At 48.3% G+C, this 19023-nt stretch overlaps 8 protein-coding genes and 1 non-coding gene across 9 annotated transcripts in view; 6 read left to right on the forward strand and 3 right to left on the reverse strand.

Annotated features, from left to right (window-relative positions):
• Positions 1–1023: 1023 nt before the first annotated feature.
• On the forward strand, positions 1024–3470 carry FPOAC1_012824 (uncharacterized protein; the record flags this gene model as incomplete). Its single annotated transcript, XM_044857171.1, has 5 exons — positions 1024–1505; positions 1551–1748; positions 1792–1971; positions 2016–2087; positions 2135–3470. The coding sequence occupies 5 exons, from the start codon at positions 1024–1026 to the stop codon at positions 3468–3470; spliced, it is 2268 nt and encodes a 755-aa protein (XP_044704484.1).
• Positions 3471–3900: 430 nt separating this feature from the next.
• On the forward strand, positions 3901–4971 carry FPOAC1_012825 (uncharacterized protein; the record flags this gene model as incomplete). The annotated part of the gene is made up of 7 exons (XM_044857172.1): positions 3901–4029; positions 4089–4107; positions 4457–4614; positions 4668–4727; positions 4770–4803; positions 4849–4868; positions 4924–4971. 7 exons carry the CDS (start codon positions 3901–3903, stop codon positions 4969–4971), a joined length of 468 nt encoding a protein of 155 aa, XP_044704485.1.
• Positions 4972–6938: 1967 nt separating this feature from the next.
• Positions 6939–8096, reverse strand: FPOAC1_012826 (uncharacterized protein; the record flags this gene model as incomplete). The annotated part of the gene is made up of 1 exon (XM_044857173.1): positions 6939–8096. One exon carries the CDS (start codon positions 8094–8096, stop codon positions 6939–6941), a length of 1158 nt encoding a protein of 385 aa, XP_044704486.1.
• Positions 8097–8713: 617 nt separating this feature from the next.
• Positions 8714–10064, reverse strand: FPOAC1_012827 (uncharacterized protein; the record flags this gene model as incomplete). Its single annotated transcript, XM_044857174.1, has 7 exons — positions 8714–8887; positions 8939–9134; positions 9190–9227; positions 9346–9360; positions 9421–9543; positions 9592–9707; positions 10025–10064. 7 exons carry the CDS (start codon positions 10062–10064, stop codon positions 8714–8716), a joined length of 702 nt encoding a protein of 233 aa, XP_044704487.1.
• A 1745-nt stretch (positions 10065–11809) lies between these two features.
• Positions 11810–13720, reverse strand: FPOAC1_012828 (uncharacterized protein; the record flags this gene model as incomplete). The annotated part of the gene is made up of 4 exons (XM_044857175.1): positions 11810–11834; positions 11884–12171; positions 12221–12483; positions 13700–13720. The coding sequence occupies 4 exons, from the start codon at positions 13718–13720 to the stop codon at positions 11810–11812; spliced, it is 597 nt and encodes a 198-aa protein (XP_044704488.1).
• Positions 13721–14128: 408 nt separating this feature from the next.
• On the forward strand, positions 14129–14200 carry FPOAC1_012829. The gene has a single exon. It is a non-coding gene; the product is annotated as a tRNA-Gln (tRNA).
• Positions 14201–14942: 742 nt separating this feature from the next.
• Positions 14943–16040, forward strand: FPOAC1_012830 (uncharacterized protein; the record flags this gene model as incomplete). Its single annotated transcript, XM_044857176.1, has 4 exons — positions 14943–15202; positions 15252–15704; positions 15756–15804; positions 16029–16040. 4 exons carry the CDS (start codon positions 14943–14945, stop codon positions 16038–16040), a joined length of 774 nt encoding a protein of 257 aa, XP_044704489.1.
• A 368-nt stretch (positions 16041–16408) lies between these two features.
• On the forward strand, positions 16409–17629 carry FPOAC1_012831 (uncharacterized protein; the record flags this gene model as incomplete). Its single annotated transcript, XM_044857177.1, has 2 exons — positions 16409–16489; positions 16535–17629. 2 exons carry the CDS (start codon positions 16409–16411, stop codon positions 17627–17629), a joined length of 1176 nt encoding a protein of 391 aa, XP_044704490.1.
• A 464-nt stretch (positions 17630–18093) lies between these two features.
• FPOAC1_012832 (uncharacterized protein) overlaps positions 18094–19023 on the forward strand; it is a gene marked incomplete at both ends in the record, with an annotated part of 1647 nt that continues 717 nt past the window's right edge. Inside the window, one exon of the mRNA XM_044857178.1 lies at positions 18094–19023. This exon is cut by the window's right edge and continues 72 nt beyond it. Coding sequence (XP_044704491.1) covers positions 18094–19023 — 930 coding nt within the window.

A 19023-nucleotide genomic window follows, 5' to 3' on the forward strand; every position in this document is an offset into this window, starting at 1 on the left:
CGGTGTGGTTCGATCCAGTCGAATAGCCTATTGCACACTGATCACATTCGTTGATGTGTTCCAAGCCGCTTTCGGGTTATATCATGGTATGCGCTCGTGAAATACTGCAGTTACAGTTATATCTACTGACATTCGATCATGAAATATCTAGTTGACACACGATCAATGACCTCCAAACTTGAGGATACAGAAATAGGCGACTTGAGAGTCTGGAAAGGACATACTGGCGTGCCAATATTATCTCTCATGCTTTCAGCAGCCAATACTCCACAGAATCGAAGACATGCCATGGCAATTGATGACATAGTCTCACAACACGGTCCATGTCTGATCCGGACGTGCTGACTGCATTCTTCAGTCTCAACATGTTGAAATGTGATGAGAAGCCACAATCATTTGACATGTCTGCATGTTTCAACAGTTTAAGAACAAATCTTTCAGCTCTTCCCTTAGGGTTTCTTCAGAAGCTGCGTATTCGATCCGACCCCGCAATGCTTGCCTCTATTCCGAGACATAATCGCCGTATTGGAGCTAGCCGTCGATAGTGAGTTTCTAGCTAGCCAGCCACGTTTCACTAGCGCATAAACTGGTGAAGCAACGCATGTCGACCGTTTGGTTCGTGTCAAGGCGAGCTAGTCCTGGACGGCCCGCGAGACTAGTCAGATCTGACCCATCTCGGGGTCTGGACTCATCTCAATCTTTACGATCCAATAGCAACCTCAACAGCTTACCGGTGGGAAGGCATGAAGCTATCTGCGGAGAAAGTCAGCTTTGCTCCGGTATGTGATGAGGAAGATTCACTAACTGCGGGGTTAGGAGAGAATGCAGATTGATGTCGGCACAACCCGTTCCAGAGGATTCAGCTCGCCACTTCGTCAACGATATGATGAAGTTGTTGGGCTAGATTCGTACCGACAGGTCTTTGTATACTGGGGAGAAATGCATAAATAGATAGCAAAGTCCCAGAAAACTCGGTATCACAGCTTCTCTTCAACCACTACCCTAACTTACCTGACACTTATTATGGCTACATTGAACAATATCAAGGAGCATCGCCTCCCAACCAAGTCTTACAAGCACATGTGGGCTCGCTATGTCGCGAAAAAGGCTTTCGATGAAGACATCAAGGCCGCCTCAAAGCGATTGATTGAAGCACAGAAGGCAAACCCAGATCTTTTCTCTGGTACGATCAGCGAAGATATGAAGGTGGGTACAATCCTAGCCAAAACACAGGAGGAGATCGGCACTGGCCTTGTCCCCAAAGATCCCAAGAAGCTAGACATCGGAATCATTGGAGCCGGTGTTGCTGGACTCTTCACTGCTCTGGTTTTTGACTGGTTGAACGAAGAGTGCAAGGATCAGGGACTCAAGATTAATTACGATATCATCGAAGCCGCCGAGAACAGGCTGGGCGGACGTCTGTATACTCACAGGTTCTCTGACGCTGAGCATGACTATTACGATGTTGGAGCCATGCGATTTCCCAACAATACCATCATGCGGAGGTCAGTTACATACTACCCACACTGCTCATTGCTTACCAGCCATAGAACCTTTCAGCTATTCAACTATCTTGGCATGAAGCCTGGAAAGGGTGGATTAATTCCCTACTACATGAAGGATGTCGATGGAGTTTGCCCTACGTACTTCAACGATGTACGTAAAGTAGGCGACGTCTGGGCTGAGAAGACGGATGATCCCTTTAAGATCAACAGTGGGCTTGAAGAAAAGGATAAGATCCCCGAGAAGTATGTGTACCAACCAATCGAAGGCAGCCGCTAACAGTTTTAGGTACTTGAAGGAGGATCCCAGCGGTCTCATAGAGGCAGCCTTGGACACGTTGATAGACAACACCAGGGCTGAATTTGAAGCGGTAGTCGACGAGAATGACGAGAACGGACCAAAGGCGACCGAGCTCTGGAAGAAATTGATGAGAACTGATAAATTGAGTGTTCGGCAGTTCCTTGCCTTGTGAGTCGCCGAAAGAGACATTTTCATTTGCTAACGCCGGGCAGGGGCGAGCATGATAAACCCAGTGGACCTGGGTTTAACTACAACACGATCGAATGGCTCGAGTCGGCGACATAGTAAGTAGCCTGATGACACTTTGTGATCAATTTCTGACAACATTCAGCGGCACTGGCTGGTATGACCAGTCACTCACAGAATGTGTCCTAGAGCAGCTCGACTTTGCCACCCCAAAACAAAAGAAGGGCGAGCCTCCTATCAACTACTGGTGGTGCGTTGACGGGGGCGCCCAAACAATCGCTGAGAGGATGGCCAAGAAGATCAAGAACCCTGTCCAATTCAAGAGCCAGGTGGTCGCCATCGACGCTCAAATCCCGAAGCGCAAGGAGAAGAATGACTACACACCCATGAAACTGGAGATCTCAAATGGTCAGTCCACAAAGGAGAAGGAATATTTCGCCGTGTTCAACAGTACAACTCTTGGTGCACTTCAGCGTATGAATCTCAAAGAGGCTGGTCTTCTTTGGGGTACAAAGCAGGCCATTCGCGCACTCGGCTATGGTGCTTCGTGCAAGGTTGCCATCAAGTTCAAGACTGCGTGGTGGCAGAAGGAACCCTTCCGCATCAGGAAGGGCGGTATCGCGCATACCGATCTCCCCCTTCGTGTTTGTGTCTATCCGTCCTACAACATCGAGGCAAACGAGGGGAAAGACTGGAACCCCGATAAACCTGCCGTTCTCTTGTGCTCATACACCTGGGGACAAGACGCCCAACGCATGGGTGCTCTGATCTCTTCGGATTCCCCAAAGAACGAAGAGCAGCTTGTGTCGGTGCTCCTACATGACCTTGCCCTTATGCACGCCCCAGAGGAAAAGGGGGAGTGGGATTACAAGAACCTTTTGAAGCTTCTCAAAGAACAGTACCAGGACCATCATGCTTATGATTGGTATAATGACCAGAACATGTCGGGCGCTTTTGCATACTTTGGACCTGGTCAATTTTCGAACATGTGGCAGGAGATCATCAAGCCCAACGCTTATGGACAGCTGTACCTTGTCGGCGAAGCCTCATCTTCCCACCACGCCTGGATTGTCGGCGCTCTGGAGAGTGTTATTCGCGCTGTTTATCTCATGTTTGAAGGTCTTCAAAAGCAGGAGCCCGACAATGAAGCCTACAAAAAGGTTGTGAAGTTGCTGAGCCAGGCGCCCCAGGTCGACCCAGAGACGGAAGGTGGTGATGTTTTCGGCGGGCTCGCTGGAGACGAGGCGTCGAAGCCTCAAAAGATGCCATCGGGACTACCTTTCTTCCCACTCCCAGAGGAGATGCCCGACCGTCTGCTGGGTGTCCCCGAAGATAAGAAGGTGCTTCGAGACCCATTGGATAAGAACGACGAGTACAAGGAGGGCGCTGCCATTTTGTTGTCGGTAGCTATGATAGGAGTGTCTCTGCTTGAGAGTTGGATCGACTTTGAGCTGGATAATAAGAAGACAAACCCACAGTAGACAGACATCAGCCAGATTCTTCTACGGATAGCAACTAATTTACACCTATTTCTTTGTATTCAATATGGATTACTAGACTGGGCATGCTGGCTGTTCTTTAGAGTCAGTTCGCAGCAATCTCCCTGGCTGCATTGACAATGGATGGATATTTGGCAGAAGAAAGAAGGTACTGCTGCCTGCTCAGCTTGCGTCAGTACCTGCCAAATGGTAAATGGAGACAAGTCACTCTTGCCAGTCGTGGACGTGAGATGGGCAAGCTGGTCATTTCAGGAAGGTACTCACCCACCTGCCTACCATATACGTCCCCCAACTTGCGTCTCCATTTCAATTTCTCCTCTCTCATCAAAGCTCCCCAACAGAATTACCTTTCAACAAACAATCCAATCGAGAACCGTCGTCTCTCTCCTTTTCGACACAAGCCATTGGGACAATGGTTCTCGTCCCCTATGACCAGTCGCTGTCAGAGCTCCGATTGTTGAATTCAACATCTTTTGATCACACAAAGACTTTCAACATACCAAGAAACAAACTGTTCAACTCTCTTCATTTCCGCCCATCAGTGAGTTAATGTGCTGTCTATGAAATGGGTCTCCGCTAACTTCGGTCAGTGACCCGAAGACCTCCCAGCCGCCTCAACGTTAGTGCTGTGCATGGCATCGCCAACTGTTAGGGAGGTGCCGGGCTCCAGCAGGATGTTGGGGGGGTTCACCAGTCCCCCCTGTTAATATTCAAGCAAAACCAAATACTGAGATCGCCGTCTCTCCAGCTCACTGAGACACGCTGCCACTTTCGCGGGTATCCGGGTCCTGATTTTTTTTTGGAGGTGATTTCCCCTGCGACCTGTAGGACAAAGACAACGACATCACTGAAACTGCTTGGAGTTCTTGACCGGAAGAGTAAGTAAGGGAGGCGCTGGGTCCCCCCCAGTTTAGGTTACAGTTGGATCTGACGTATTCAACAGTACCAAGATGCCTAATTCCACAAAGCTCGCCGCATCGCGCCCTCTGAAAAGAGTAGTAAAAAGCGACCACTGAGAAAGTGCAAGAGGAGAACATCGTCACCTGTCAGAAAATCACATTTGCCCGGTAATACGAATTCACATCCCACAAACTTGCCGTCTGGTCACTCTGCGCCCATTAAATCGGTAAGTTCGTGTTAGTTTTTTCGTTAGTACGGACCCTAACTTGGTTTTCACAGAACACAACTTCGGAAATTCGACCGGTAAAACGAATTCATATTATACAAACTCGCCATCAGGTAAGTCTTTTGTCTCTAGTGGGATTGGAACTGACTTTGCAGAGTTACTCGTCAGCCGCGCCATATCAGTCTTCTGGTGCACTTCCACAAAGAAAATAATCTAAAAGGTCGTGCCACATAGAGTACTTGGAAGATAATCAGGTAAGTGCGAATTCTTGCATGATCATTCGTTCAGTAGCTGACTGGATCGTTGCAGAAGGGCGTTGAGCTCCGCAAGCAGGCCCTATGGGACCATTGCCGTTGAGACCCGCAACTGTGCAGAGAGATCCTGTGCAGAGAGCGGTCGTTACCAGCCACGAAGGTCGGGTTCTGTACACTCTCGAAAAAAGCGCCAAATAAGTCAAAAGGGTATATTCAACTCAGCCACAAGGACTTAATAAGTTCGCCCTATTGTCGTTCTTGTATGGTGTGTCAACAAACGGCACCCAGGATCCCGAGATCACCGCCTGGGAACATTTCTCGCCTTTCACCCTGGGAACTTGTGGGAATGGACTACCTTGGTCCCATTAACCCACCCTCAGCAGAGGGACACCGATACATCTTGTTGATTGCAGACTACATGACAAAGTTCATCGGCGGAGCATGCCATCACTCGGCGGACGGAACTGAAGTCTTGAACACTTGGGAAGCAAACTGGGGGGCGACAGCCCTACTGCATGAATTACTGGCTTGGTCGCGCGGTCTTGTGGCGGGCGGCAACCAGCAGATTTCGCACTTGTGCGGCAACCCAGCATGCTTAGAAGCAGACCACGTATGCTTAGAGACGACGGACTGACGATTCCCTGCTTCTGCGACAGCGAGTGCAACAAATGGCAGTATACATGCCAGCATGAGCCGCGGCGCGGGGAGGGGGGGGGAAGGGGGGAGGCGCTAGTAACTACCAAGATTCGTTTCTAAATACGACGCCCGACGGCTTCTGTGTCCTGTCCACAAAGGCCACTAATAAAAAGACGAATGGGTACATACAACTGAGCTACTCCGGCGCAAACAAGTTCGCACTGCAGCACGAGATTCTCGCCTGGTCTCGGGGACTGACAGCGGGCGAAGGCGATCACATTTCCCACCTATGCGGAAACCCACGGTGCCTAGTGGCAGGGCACATATGCGTTGAGGCGGCTGTACTGAATCAGAGATGAAAGGGCTGTACTGAATCAGAGACGAAAGGGCTATGGGCAGACTCGACCATGCTTCTGTACAGTAGGGTGTGACAAGTGGCAGTTCGCATGTGAACACGATCCGCAGTGCATTGGCGCGGCTGTGGACAACTGGAAGGCTAGCTTCCAGGAGGCAATTGAAGGATGTGAAGATTGGGAGTCGTGGGCGGCGGTTTCTCACTATCATGTACAGTACTTTCTCCCGTTTTGGTGATTTTTCAAGTATGGTATTTCTCTTGCCCAGAGCAGTCGTGTCACCGCCGTGCATGGGCAAGTCCGTTGGTGTTTTTAAGGATGCGTTTGAGGCAGCGTTTACGGCAGTTGGGAGTTGGGAGTCGTGTGATGAGTAACATTAAAATAAATGGTCCAAGTCACTTTTTTTAATCAGAATACTGAAATTAATTTGACAATTGTATCCTATATCGTTAACGGCTAGCCTTTCTGGTATCTCAAGGAGCTGTCAACGCAGTCCTCTCCCATCCAGGCCTCTCGAATCACTGACTGCTACTTGAAACAGCTTCTCCCCGTCCAACATAAGAGACGTCTAATCTAGTCGTACATCTTCATCTTTGGACTTCCCAGGGCGAATCTCCATGCGCTGATAGACGTGACAAGAAGAGTGCGCCTCACCCAAGTTCCGCCCTCTCGTTCTGTATATTCTCATTCCATAGCGAACCTTTAAAGCCCGGATCTCTAATCCAGGTTTTAGGCTTGTCTAGTTCAAGGGACTTGAGACATGTTAAAACGAGATTATAATGCTGATCGAACGATACAGTTGTTATCTTGATACGATTTCAGGGGTTAACCTTTCTCAACTGTCGACGGTTGCGTCAAACTTGGAAGTACCTTTTTTTTTGTCACATAAAATTATGGATTGACTTTGAGCTGGACGATCAGAAGCTAAGGCCACAGTAGATAGAAACAAGTAAGACTTCGATGTGGATATAAACTAATTTACATTGTTTTTTCGATGTTCGACGTTGGCTATTCTGTGTTTTGATTATCGCCAACCATGACGCTACCGCTCATAGACTGCAGAAAATACAGAGTACGCATCTTATGTATGCTGAGCGTCTGTTAAAATTGAATCGCAGCGTCCTGTATATACATCGTCCCATAGTGAGCCCCTTAGAGCACGATGTAAAGTCCAAACCCTCGGTAGTTTGGGAAAGTAGCGCGAGTAGCTTCCTACGTCATCCGGGCCTACTGGTGTAGGCATGATCCAGATGCGATTGTCGGGGTCCAACCTTTCCCAGCTTTCAGTGAAGTGGCCGAAACGGGGAAGTTCTTCTCTCCAGTCACACAGCGCTATGATGACCTTTCGTCCTTGGTATGGTACTCTGTCCTCGAAGCTCAGCGTCTTTTGAAGGGACGCTTCGGTCCACGCTCTAGACCATTGGTCCTTGATGTTTACTTGCCACAATTCCATCTCCGTACGATCCACGCGAGTAAAAATGGCCATCTCCAATTGAGGGCATGAAATCATGTCCTTCCACAGCTCGGGACCAGCTGTGACATTGTAGAGGGCCAAACGCTTGAGCTTTGGCCATTTGGTCCAAGCCTCTGGCCCTACAGTAGGCAGCCAGAGCTCATCATTGATGCTGACAAGCTCTTCGACATTGACCAGCGCCTCAAACCCCTCTCTGATCAGACTGAAGTTGTCTCTAGAGTCTTCGAATAGGGGATTTATACGCCGAAGGGGCATGTCCACGATGATGCCACTGAGGACTGGTGCCAATGTGATGAGAACCTCGTGCAGAACTTCGATGATGTTATGGTCCTCCAATTCTCGGCAATAGGGATATTCAGACGGCCGTCCTAGGATGTCAGAAGGCAACTCGCCTTCTTCTTCGCCGAAAAGGAAAGGCACATGGTCATCCATCTTGAATGGAGCAAGGAACAGCTTAGTAAAGCCATAAGCTTCGCATGGCTTCCGGCCAGTGACGACACTCTCTCGCGAGATGAAGTCACGGAAAAGGTGCAAACTTTTTGTTGATTGAATTCGGAGGCAATTTCGCCAAAGTAGTCGCGATGCGGTAGGATAGACCGCCTTGGAGACCAGGGTCAAGTTGAGGAGTGTCTTTGTGATAACATCTGAGGCACGAAGAATTGGACGACGATAAGTTGTTTCCGAAATTAAGTTCTCGATGATGAGCAGAATGACCTCTGTAGGCAATCTGGCCTTGCCGGTGTCGTCTTTGCCGGTGTTGTTCATGTTGCCTGTTGGGTGAAGAGAGGAAACAATGATTCGACAAAATGCGGATTGTTAAACATCGATAGAAGGTAGGTGGGTGGGTGACAGAAATGCTGGGGAAACGCTACTGCCGTTTGCACGTGATTGCATCGGAATTTGGTTGCTCAGATTCCCGGTCATTTTTGTCACACCGAACCATACAAGGTAACACCACCCAAGATCAACTCCTTCCCGGCTTACCATTTGTCATGCGCAAGGTCAATAGGCAAAAATGATTCTTTCTTCAGCCAGATTCATTATCCCGTGTTTCACAAGACAGAGTTATGCTGTAGCATTGCTGATTCTCAGACATACCGTCAAAGAGCAATGAATATTCTGCAAGACCTTTCTAGAGGATGTCAATGACAGCTCCTCAAGGTGTCAAAACGTCAATCGTTCACTTGAGGCATTAGAAACAAAGATGACAAGTCAATTAATGTGGATTAGACGGAACTTAGGCCATTTATTCTTTATGCTCCAAATCTTCGAGCTGCCAATTGGTGCACCACTCTTCGCACGCCCATAACGCCAACTCCCACTGATTCACCCCCGTACAGGAACACGGCCGGTTTCAACCATAACCTTCCGACCTTGGTTCTTCACATTGCATACACATGTTCTCTGACTAAATGACGGGGTTTCCGCAAAGGTGCGATGTGTTGGCCGTCACCTGCCTGCAGACCCCTGGGCCAGGCCAAAGCTCCGCGGAGGAGGGATAGGTCGCGACGGCGGCACCCATATCGAAGGTCCGATTCTTTCTGAGTGATATCTTTCTGTAGCAACGGTTAGCCAGTAGTTGATCCTCATGAAACGGCTTCACTAACCTCATAATAGGGATGTCTGCTCTGCCGCCAGTTGGGTGGGGTGGAAGGCTGGCCGGCCGCCAGGTATCTGTCGAAATGGCCACATAGCCGACATAGATGCGTTGGAAGAGCACGTTCCATAGAGACGATGATATCTTGGTGATAGTTCTTGACGACAAGACTCCCGGAGGCGCGCTTTGCGGAGTTCGACATCGTTCTGCAAGAACCAAGTCAGCAGCCAACCAACCCATCAAGAAACAGCTTTTACTCACTTGCTGATTCTCATACCCGTTTGTCTTTTTGTTCGTGGCTTTGGTGGACAGGACACAAAACCTATCTTGCGTCGCCTGAAGCTTTAATTCCCTGTTTATAATGGTGTTGCAGAGTGCGACATCCTGTTTGCAGCGATCCCGTAGGTCACGCCTCACCCGCTCTGCCGATATCTGCAACGCCCAACATCAGTATATCACGACTTTCAACCCGCTGAGAAAAACTGCACTGACCTGCTGATTTCTTTGGAACCTCCTGTGGCGGGAGGCCGCTTTTCTGCGTCGGCTCTTCTTCTCTGGCGATTCCTGCTCGATAAAAGCCTGAACCTGGGGCGGTGCGGCCGGGCTAGGTGTCCGCTACAACGACCTAGTTAGCTAGAATTCACTAAGGGACGGAAATCTTACCTCTCTTCTTGGAACGAGGACGACTGAGAACCGTTGTCTCGCTGGCTTTTTGTTGACAAGAAGGGAGACAACGGTTCTCAGTTGGACTCTTGTTGTGGATGTTGGTGCCAGAAGAGCTGTGATGAGAGAGGAGAAATTGAATGGGAGATGAGGGGTAAGTTGGCGAGTTTAGATGGTAGGCAGATGGGTACCTCTAGGCACCTGCCAAGGTTGTCAACACCTTCCTCGCATGACCAACCTGCCAACATACCTTTCACGCCTTCCTGTCACAAGTCATTTAGCTCCGGTTCGGAATTTGCTCAAAGCTGCAAGAGGTAGTCTCGAGTCACCCGAAAACCCCAGTTGCAGATACCAGGCCGTTGATGTGGGCAAAACGTTATTGTTCTGCTCCTCATCCAGTTACGAATTCTTGCACGTTTTTTTGCTATCTTACTCTGCCAGCAGTTGACCAAAAATGTTGCTCGTAGATGCATTCTGCGCGAATGAAAGACGAAAGCCACCAAAACGGTCGGAGCAAGAACATCATGACTGGCTTCTACCCTGACTGTGGCAAGGTGAGCAGGCAACAACATGCTCCTTCCCCGGTTCATTCCTTCATCCTTTTATCATGGTTTCCAAGGAAGGGCCATTACGCCAATGGAATTGCCGGTCATTGACAGTACTCTCAAACCTCCTGCCCGGTTTCTCAAGCACATCACCTGCAGTCACGCTCCTGGGACGCTCTCGTCTTGATGGCGGGAACGAGATTAATGCCATCCTACACAAACGACAACTCAAACTGGTCTGCCTGTCTCATCGAGATATGTTGCGTCAGTGTATGGGATTGGGACTTCATTCTTCTCGTAGCAACTTCGGGAAGCACAAGTTCGCAATACTTACTGGCGTCAAGATGCCGATGCCTGGACTGAGTGTGTCCCGTTGGTGAGTTCTGAACTAATACAAGTACAGTGCAAGACTACAGCATGGAGCCTTGTTGGCGAGTTTCCCTCTGAGTACACAAATCGTCTACTAAACCCTCTTCCAGATTGGATGGTCATCCCTTCCACACCGATGCGGAAGGTTGTCAAGTCCATGCCAAGACTGGGCAAGTAAATTCTCTGACGCTCAATTGGACTTTCTTGGATCACCCGCTGACAGTTGTTGTAGAAAGACGTGGATCTCAGAGATCACACATCCGAGAGGACGGTGGCGATGAAGATGCTCAAAAGGGAGGCGCACCAGTGGTAGAAACTTGAAGGACGTTGAAATCTTGAGCAAATGGGACGAAACCATGGGAGCAAGACTAGCCAAATTTTATAAAGGGTCACAAAGCGAAACATTGATAGATGCTTGTGTTCTGTCATGGAAAGTACCAGGGCGTGAAGGTTCGCAATTCAGCATGAATCACAGACTTGGACCCATGGGCCAGACTCTCCCTAAAAGCGATGGGCAGTTCTCCCATATCTATTTTGTGCGGCCATGCCCAGAGGCTACGCACTATGAGACCGCAACCCTTTCTGCGATTGCTATCAGCGGCACTATCTAATGATATGTGCTCTGTGGTAAGATATGTAAGTTTCCGATTTGATTGGGAGTATTGGCACAAAGTCCTGCATATCAAGGAAGCGCATATGGTAATTCAAGACCAATGCAGCGAGTGGGATATCCGTGTGGGGGAGATCCCGAAAGACTGCACAGCTAGTCAGTTTATGAACTCTAGACTAGGATCTTAGATCATTCAACCTGGTAGTGTCAAGACAAGAAGTTTATTTTCTGCCATCTGAAATGCATCAATAAGCTTCTACTGCCCTATCAACGAAGGACAGCTTATCGTGGCACACCTACTGCCACTTGGTACATGCCATTACTCGTTTCACAGTTCCCAAACCTGCTGAATGCCACTTGAAATGCATCTGAATGACTTCTGACTGCCTATCCCACGCATGGTACCTCATGAAGGCAAACCTGGGGGATCAGCTAACGTACAAGGCCATGTGAACCCCAAACGGCAAAAGACTACCATACATGATGATGCTCGGCCATAGCCCACGACTTCCATCCCTCATAAACCCCAATCGCTGAATAGTATCGTGATAAATACCGACGGCTTTCCCTACGAAATGCGGCCCGCAGGCATGTCCATAACCGCTTTGCACACATTTCTTCATACAAGCAGGGCCTCATCAGACCGTAGTCTTTCCGGTGGTTCTCCCTTGGGCTTGGTATACGAATAATCCAATTAAAGCTGGCGATGGAGGTGTATTCTGAACCAGATTAGCCTCGAACCTACTCAGACAAAACACGGAAATTTACCTTTTTCTTCTCGGCATAAGAACCAGAAATTCACTGCTCAGTCTTGAGGCAGGAGACTTGGTGAGGGCGACAAGACCTTCAGAAGGGCCAGGGGAATCGGCAGAACAACAGAGAGCCGGATCAGTAGAGGTCAAGGGGTGCGCCTCAGGGTTGAAAGTGGAATCTTGTCCACAATGTGTTCCGAGGAAGATGGCACCGCGCACACTTCGAGAGTGGGACGTCACAGAAGAGTTGGGCGAAGTCTTGGAGCGTTCTGCCTTGTTGAGACGGAGTTGGGCTGGGTGTCCGCTACAACAACCTAGTTAGACACAAACCCACCTGGCGACGAAGAACTTACCTTTCTTCTTGGTACGAGGACGACAACTCGACTCTTGGACTCGGCAGGAGGAATGAGAGCCGGTCTTTCAGTGGCTGGACCTCCACTGTGTTCCCCAAGGGAACCTCCCTCGCTCGCGCTGTCAGGCGGGGATGATTCGATTGCTTCCCTCTCATATACCCTCCGAGAGTGGTTTTGTGGGTCGCACGCCAGACAGTTGGGCGAAGTCTTGGGGCGTCTTTTCGAACGGCGCGCAAACCGCTTTCGGGCCGGGTTTCGTGGCACTGTACAGACCGAAGTTAGCAATGCACCTTAATCACCGGGGAGCCCCTACTTGCTGTTCTTGAAGGCGAAGAGTTGTACTGAGCAGCGAATTCTGTTCCTAAAGGTGTTGTCCTTTAAGCAGCTCGCACAGGCGGACGGTTACTGTAACACAAAATAGTCAACTTTGTTTTCACAGAGGGAAGGCACTGTACCCTCCGACCGTGCTTCTAGTAAACTCGAGAGTGGAAAAATGGAAACTCACCTATTGTCGTCCGCCTGTACGGCGGTCAACTGAGAACCGTTGTCTCACTGGCTCTTTGTTGACATGGAGGGAGACAACGGTTCTCAGTTGGACTGTTTGTTGGATGAGAGAGGAGAAATTGAATGAGGGGCGGGGATGGTGAGAGATGTATATGGGAGGCAGGTGGGCAAGCACCTTCCTTGAAACCAACTTACCCATTTGACACCCACACCATCTGGCAGTTTACTTGGCAGGTACCAACGCAAAACGAGCGTGCAAGATCACCTTCCTTCTCCCGTTAAATCAACCATCCAATGTCAATGCATCGTCCGAAATTGAGATGAAAGGCTACCCAATGATTAGAGATCTAAATCGACGGGCGCAAAGATTTAGGTATACGACTAGATCAGATGTGAAAAGAGGTTGATGTATGCATCGACGACTGAGCAATCCAGGGGGACATTAGAGAAGAAATACGACGTCGGGGAATGAATTAACAACGACAGAAGTCGGCTCAAGTATCTGGAGGATTCAGTCATTAAATTGTCTGCCAAGAGGATTAACAGAACTTTCTGGTATCCCACAAAGTAGCCATCAACCGACAACATTCAATTGCTCAAATGCCATGACGCTCCCATGGAAGTCTTCGTTTCAATCAAGTTTTCTTGCCGCAGTTGCTGGGATCATAGACGCTCCAGATGGGCGGGCATTTAATGGAGGAGTTTGTTCAGCAAGGCGCTCCGACCAAGATAGCAGCTACCAGTTGTGTCGACAATATTCAAGTAGCTGCCCGATGGCAGTCAGTACTTCAAACAACATGATCCTCGTCGTTTTTGACATTGCCAGTTCCCAACTTCATCCTTATATCTCTTCCCTCCTCTCCCATATGTCAATTACCATCGCGACGAGATCAACAGCGAAACTTCGGAACAAGATCACCCGAGACAGCGATGACATCACGTCAGGTATATCACGTGACATGATGCGTTTCCTACCATGACGCTGATGCGAGACATTGAGAAACGAATGCGACACAACGACGACGAGTGTAATTGAAGTCAATTCAAATAATGATCTCGATTGATGCTCACCTACGAGGTGACTGGTGTTTCCAACCCAAGCCCAGTCGTCCAGCCTGATTGCATGACTGGGCCAATGCATCCGCTCCAGCTACACGCTGAACAGATAGTAACCATCTTTCGCATCTTCACAGTACTAAAAGCCTTGTCAGCCATGGGCCGCAGTCAAACTAAATACCGGCGCGATCATGAAGGTTATAAATTGTGATTGTATATGGTTGCGATTGCACCATCTCCATTGGAGGTTCTTATCCTCATCAAATCGGAATAATCACGGTTATGACCGGGAACCCCGGATTGAGTTGGTTATAATTTCCAATTTGGATTCGACAGTCATAATCGGTTGGTTTCGTGGTCTAACGGTTATGACTGCGGATTCTGATTCCGCCAGCGAGGGTTCGACTCCCTCCGAGACCTTTCTTTTTAGAGTTTTTCTGTTTTTGTGATTTGTTCTTTTTCTTGGTGTGAGTATGTAGATTTTTTAAAACTATTGGTGCTTGCAATCAGATGTGGATCAAAGCACGAGTTCTCGTCGTGAGATTCATTTATTGACTGATATAGGGTATATGTTTTGTTTTGTCTTTTTAGCTTCACAACGAACTCTCAATTCCAGCATTACATCTTTAAACAACTCTTTGGACCAGTATCACAACAACCGAATAATACACCTTCCCCTCTTTCAAATTTGCTGACGCGCTTTGCATATTGGGGTCCAAAAGCAAGCGAGGTGTTATGTAACCGGCGATTCCATTCCTTATTCTGACATATCCTGGCCAACTGCGTCTCTGAATATTCGCCAAGCCTGTGGGTATAGGATCGTATTCCTGCCAATGCAACGTAGGCTGCAAGAGACTTGTAAGCACAAAGAAATTACAGGAGGCTTGGAGTACTTCATCTGTCAATCATAATTAGCCTCTGCTGCAGATACCTGGTCTTCAGATACAAATTGAGGCGACCCTGTATGCCAGCAGGTTAAACAGGAAGATTGTCTGCAGGACCAACATGCAGTCTCAAGAGATGATAAAGGCATGGAGCTGCGCCTCTAAAGTCGTCGGCTGGTTGGTCTCTGTCTCTTCTTCCTTTTCGTTCTTCACTGTCTTCTCAAACTTACGGGGTTGCAACAATCTTCTGTCAAGCTTTAATCACGTGTTAAATCATGATGAATCAACAAGTTCCTGACAATGAGGGCTTGCAGGTTGATACCCATGCTCACCAAGCTGACAAAGCCCCCGAGGTTGTTCCCCACGATCACAATACCCACGGTCACGTTCCCGAATATGAAGGTCCGTCTTCGAAGAGTCAAAAACCTCCCTTTGGTCTAGGACTGTGGGTATTTGCTGGACTTGTCGCATTATTGACAGCCCTCATTGTTGGTGCTGGAGTCGGCGGAGGACTTGGCGCTGCTTTGATGAATAAGTCGTAGGTCTTGCACTCGAGCGCAGATACTGGCTATTGACCAGTGATTTAGGAGCGATTGTCAAGAAGAAACCGCATCTACATCATCTCCAGCCGACGTAGAGCCTACCTCATGTCCAACACAGAGCAACAATACATCCGAAAACGATACAGCGCCCTACGTTCCAAAACCTCCTTCTGAAGTATCAGCTCTGCGATTGATATGTCCCGATGACAAGCAGGATGAGACAAAGTACAAGTCGCGCAAGGGTTATGAATTCAGGTGGTGGTGTGGCGTGGACGCGCCCAATGGCCAAGAGTCAAAGGAAGGAGGTGGCATCTATGACATCTCTATTTTCTCTTATACTATTGGCGATTGTATGGAAGCTTGTGCCAATTTGTATAAGGAGGGCTCGGGTAATAAAATCGAACCGAATTGCAGGAGCCTTGTCTTTTCAATGAGAATGGCAAATTATGTGGATAATCATAACGCAAATTGTTTTCTGAAGAACGGGTCAAAAGCTGTGTAAGTTGTTCTACGACTTTATATCGTGATGTTGTGCTGACTTGTTCCCAGAGGTAGCAAGTGGAATTTCGTCGATGAGTACTACGCTTATGCGGAGATTGTGAGTTAGAACTGCAATCGCAAGGACCCATGGTAGCAAAGGGAACAATCAAGCATTTGGTTGTTATGATGCAGTTGCTCAATTCTCGCAACTGCCTTTCGATAAGTCGGACAAAGGTTGGAGGTTGCTGATCAGAGTCATCGACAGTAATGTTTCCATGTGTTGGCCTCATCTGTAGTTTGTCCAAGTTGTCAGATAAGACACTGAGCTAATGACAATCCAAGCCTCGACAATGACGCAAACTAGTCTCGGCAGTTGAGCATCCGACGGCATTCAATTCTTCCGTTCATTTTCGGGTGAATAAACTTTCCGTCCATTCGCTGTCGGGTTAGACCATGTCGCGACAGAAACACTATTGGCTGACAGCTTCAATGAACAAAAAGAAACAGACACAATCTTCGGTTCAAACACCACAGGCTGAATGGTTATTTCTGTCTACTAAGCTTACTCCACCCAACGTTTCTGATAGTCCAAGCGAGATGGGGCTATGCACCCGAAACGCAATTGAAGCATGTGATGAGACGTGAGTTTGAGAGTCGAAACGCGCATTCAGTATATAAAGAGTCGACATGTATCCATTGAAACAAACAAACAAACTCCAAAGATGGCGCCCATCCCAAAAACTCAAAGAACAATTCATGATGACTCTACCTCAATTGGTAGACGATTTGTCGACCTTGCCAAGGTACGTACTTTGTCTATACCAAGTATACACCACTAACAAATACAGTTCCTGTCCTCATTAAAAGGCGACTTGGATCTCGCAAATGTCACGGCTCCTCCATTCTTCCTCGCTCCATCGTCAGTTGTAGAAAACCCAGGAAGCTGGGCTCAACGACCATGTCTTTTTACAGCCCCGACCAATGAACTCGATCCAGCGAAACGAAGTTTGTCAGTTCTACAATTATTCCTTGCAGGTCTTCGAAGTCAATTGTATGTGGCTGGTGCACCCAACGTTAGCATCAAGAAGCCTCTCAACGCGTTTCTCGGCGAATTGTTCCTTGCATCATGGAGTGAAGGAGACAGCAACACAAGATTGGTTGTTGAGCAGGTCAGCCATCATCCACCAATCACCGCCATGCATATTGCAGGTGACGGCATCAGAGCGGATGGATACGGACGAGTTGAGATGACGTTCAACGGGAACATCAATATCCGTCAGATGGGTCATGCGGTGATACACCTGGACAAATTCGACGAGGATTATCTTGTCCCACTTACCGATGTCACTGTACGAGGATTCATGTCTGCTTGTTTGTACCCAGAGATTATCGGCACATATACCATCAACTCAAGCTCTGGGTACGTCTCGGAGATTGATTTCTCAGGAACTGGTTTCTTCAGAGGAAAGAGGAATTATTTCGAAGCGAGAGTCTATCACAAAGATCAACCAAAGAAGATTTGCTACAAGGTGTCTGGAGTTTGGAGCGAGGGGTGGAAGATTACTGATGCCAATGGCCTGACGGAAACATATACTGTTGAACCAGAAAAGTCATTCATGGATATCAGCCCAATCGAAAAACAAGACCCACGAGAATCGAGACGAGCATGGGGTGATGTTATTTCAGCTCTACAGCAAGGGAATTATAGAGACGCATCTGCAGCAAAGCATACGGTAGAGGAAGCTCAGCGACAAAAGAGAAAGGAAGAGAAGATGTCAGGAAAGACATGGCAGCCAGCGTTGTTTGACAGTTCCCCAGGAGATGGGCATGATGTCTTTCATCGGTTATCAAAAGGAACCAAGTGGCAGCTCTACGATGAAGAGACAAGAGGAGTTTGGAGAATTAATGAAGAGAGCTTGCGCCAGGTAGATGCGAGACAATGATGCGACCAACCATAGATACCCATTTAGATTCATGTGATAATTTAACTCTTTACCACATTGTCACTGAAGCAATCGACAACACCATGCTTTTCTCATGTAGCACTACTATGTACTCACTGCTGGCATCATACCAGAAGTGTCCACCTACTGACAATTGATTCGACAACACAATAAAGAACAACCCTGGCCATACCATGCAAGTGCCATCCTTAGGGCTGACGCATTATCGTAGCGCAGATCCACTCGTATTCGCTATGACCATACCCCTGCATAGTGCCGAAAACAAGAAGTGCAGATCTTCCGTTATCAGTTTCGTGCAACAACCCCTTAGGCATTACAAAGTCTGACCGCTGGCAGTATAAGAGACCAAAGTGTCAAGTCGGTTTACGCTACTTAGACCAGACTCTTATGTTCTTTATGTTTCTGCACTAAACTCGTTCATTGCCAACTACCTGGCCATCACCATGTATCGACGTTTGTTTCTCGGGACAGTGCTCGTTGCAATTTTGGCGTTGTTATTCCCGCAGCAAAAGGATGAACATCCACCATATGTCAAAGGGAGGAACGGTACGGCATTGTTTCTGGTGAATCAAGAACACGGTATATCAAATGTGCTTGTCGCAACAGCTTCGGCCATGTTGGAGAACTACCCTGACATCGACGTCCATTTCGCCTCATTTCCCAAGCTCAAAGGGAAGCTTGAAAGAGTCTCCAAATTCGCTCAAAGAAAAACACCTTCAGCTCGAGACATCGTGTTCCATCAACTTCAAAGCCCTTCATACGGAGACGTGATTACCAACACAGGAAGAAGTCTCGACGACATTCCCCATCCTCCAGGTCCTGCCGGTATCTCTCATTTGTGTAAAGATATCCAGCTCTGGATATCGCCATGGTCTGCTGATGAGCACTTTTCCATCTACGAGGAGATCACTTCTCTCATTGATGAAATCGATCCTGCTGTGGTGGTGATTGATACTCTTTTCCGACCAGGACTTGACGCAACAAGAGACAAGAACCGACAGCATGCTTTCATCACTCCCAACCAGGCCATTGACAACTTTCTTGGAGAACAGCCGTATGGAAGCATGTTTTGGAAATACCCATCAATGAGTTCAGGTCTGCCGTTTCCAGTGCCATGGAGCAAGATTCCCGAAAACATTTATCTCAACATCCGATTCATCTACAGTGTTTTGAGAATGCCAGACCTTGCTGCCAAACGAAAGGCACTCCGCGAGAGAGGACTCAAAGATCCTCTCAACTTCTTTGGCATGTACCGAGATGATGTACCGTGGATTACTGTCACAGCAGACGGAGCTTCCATTCCAGTGGACTATATTCCGTCAAACGTCACCACCACCAACCCGATTGTTCTTTCTGTTGCTCCAGCTGAAGAG

The sequence above is a fragment of the Fusarium poae genome, chromosome 4, assembly GCF_019609905.1.
Source record: "Fusarium poae strain DAOMC 252244 chromosome 4, whole genome shotgun sequence".
NCBI lineage: Eukaryota > Fungi > Ascomycota > Sordariomycetes > Hypocreales > Nectriaceae > Fusarium > Fusarium poae.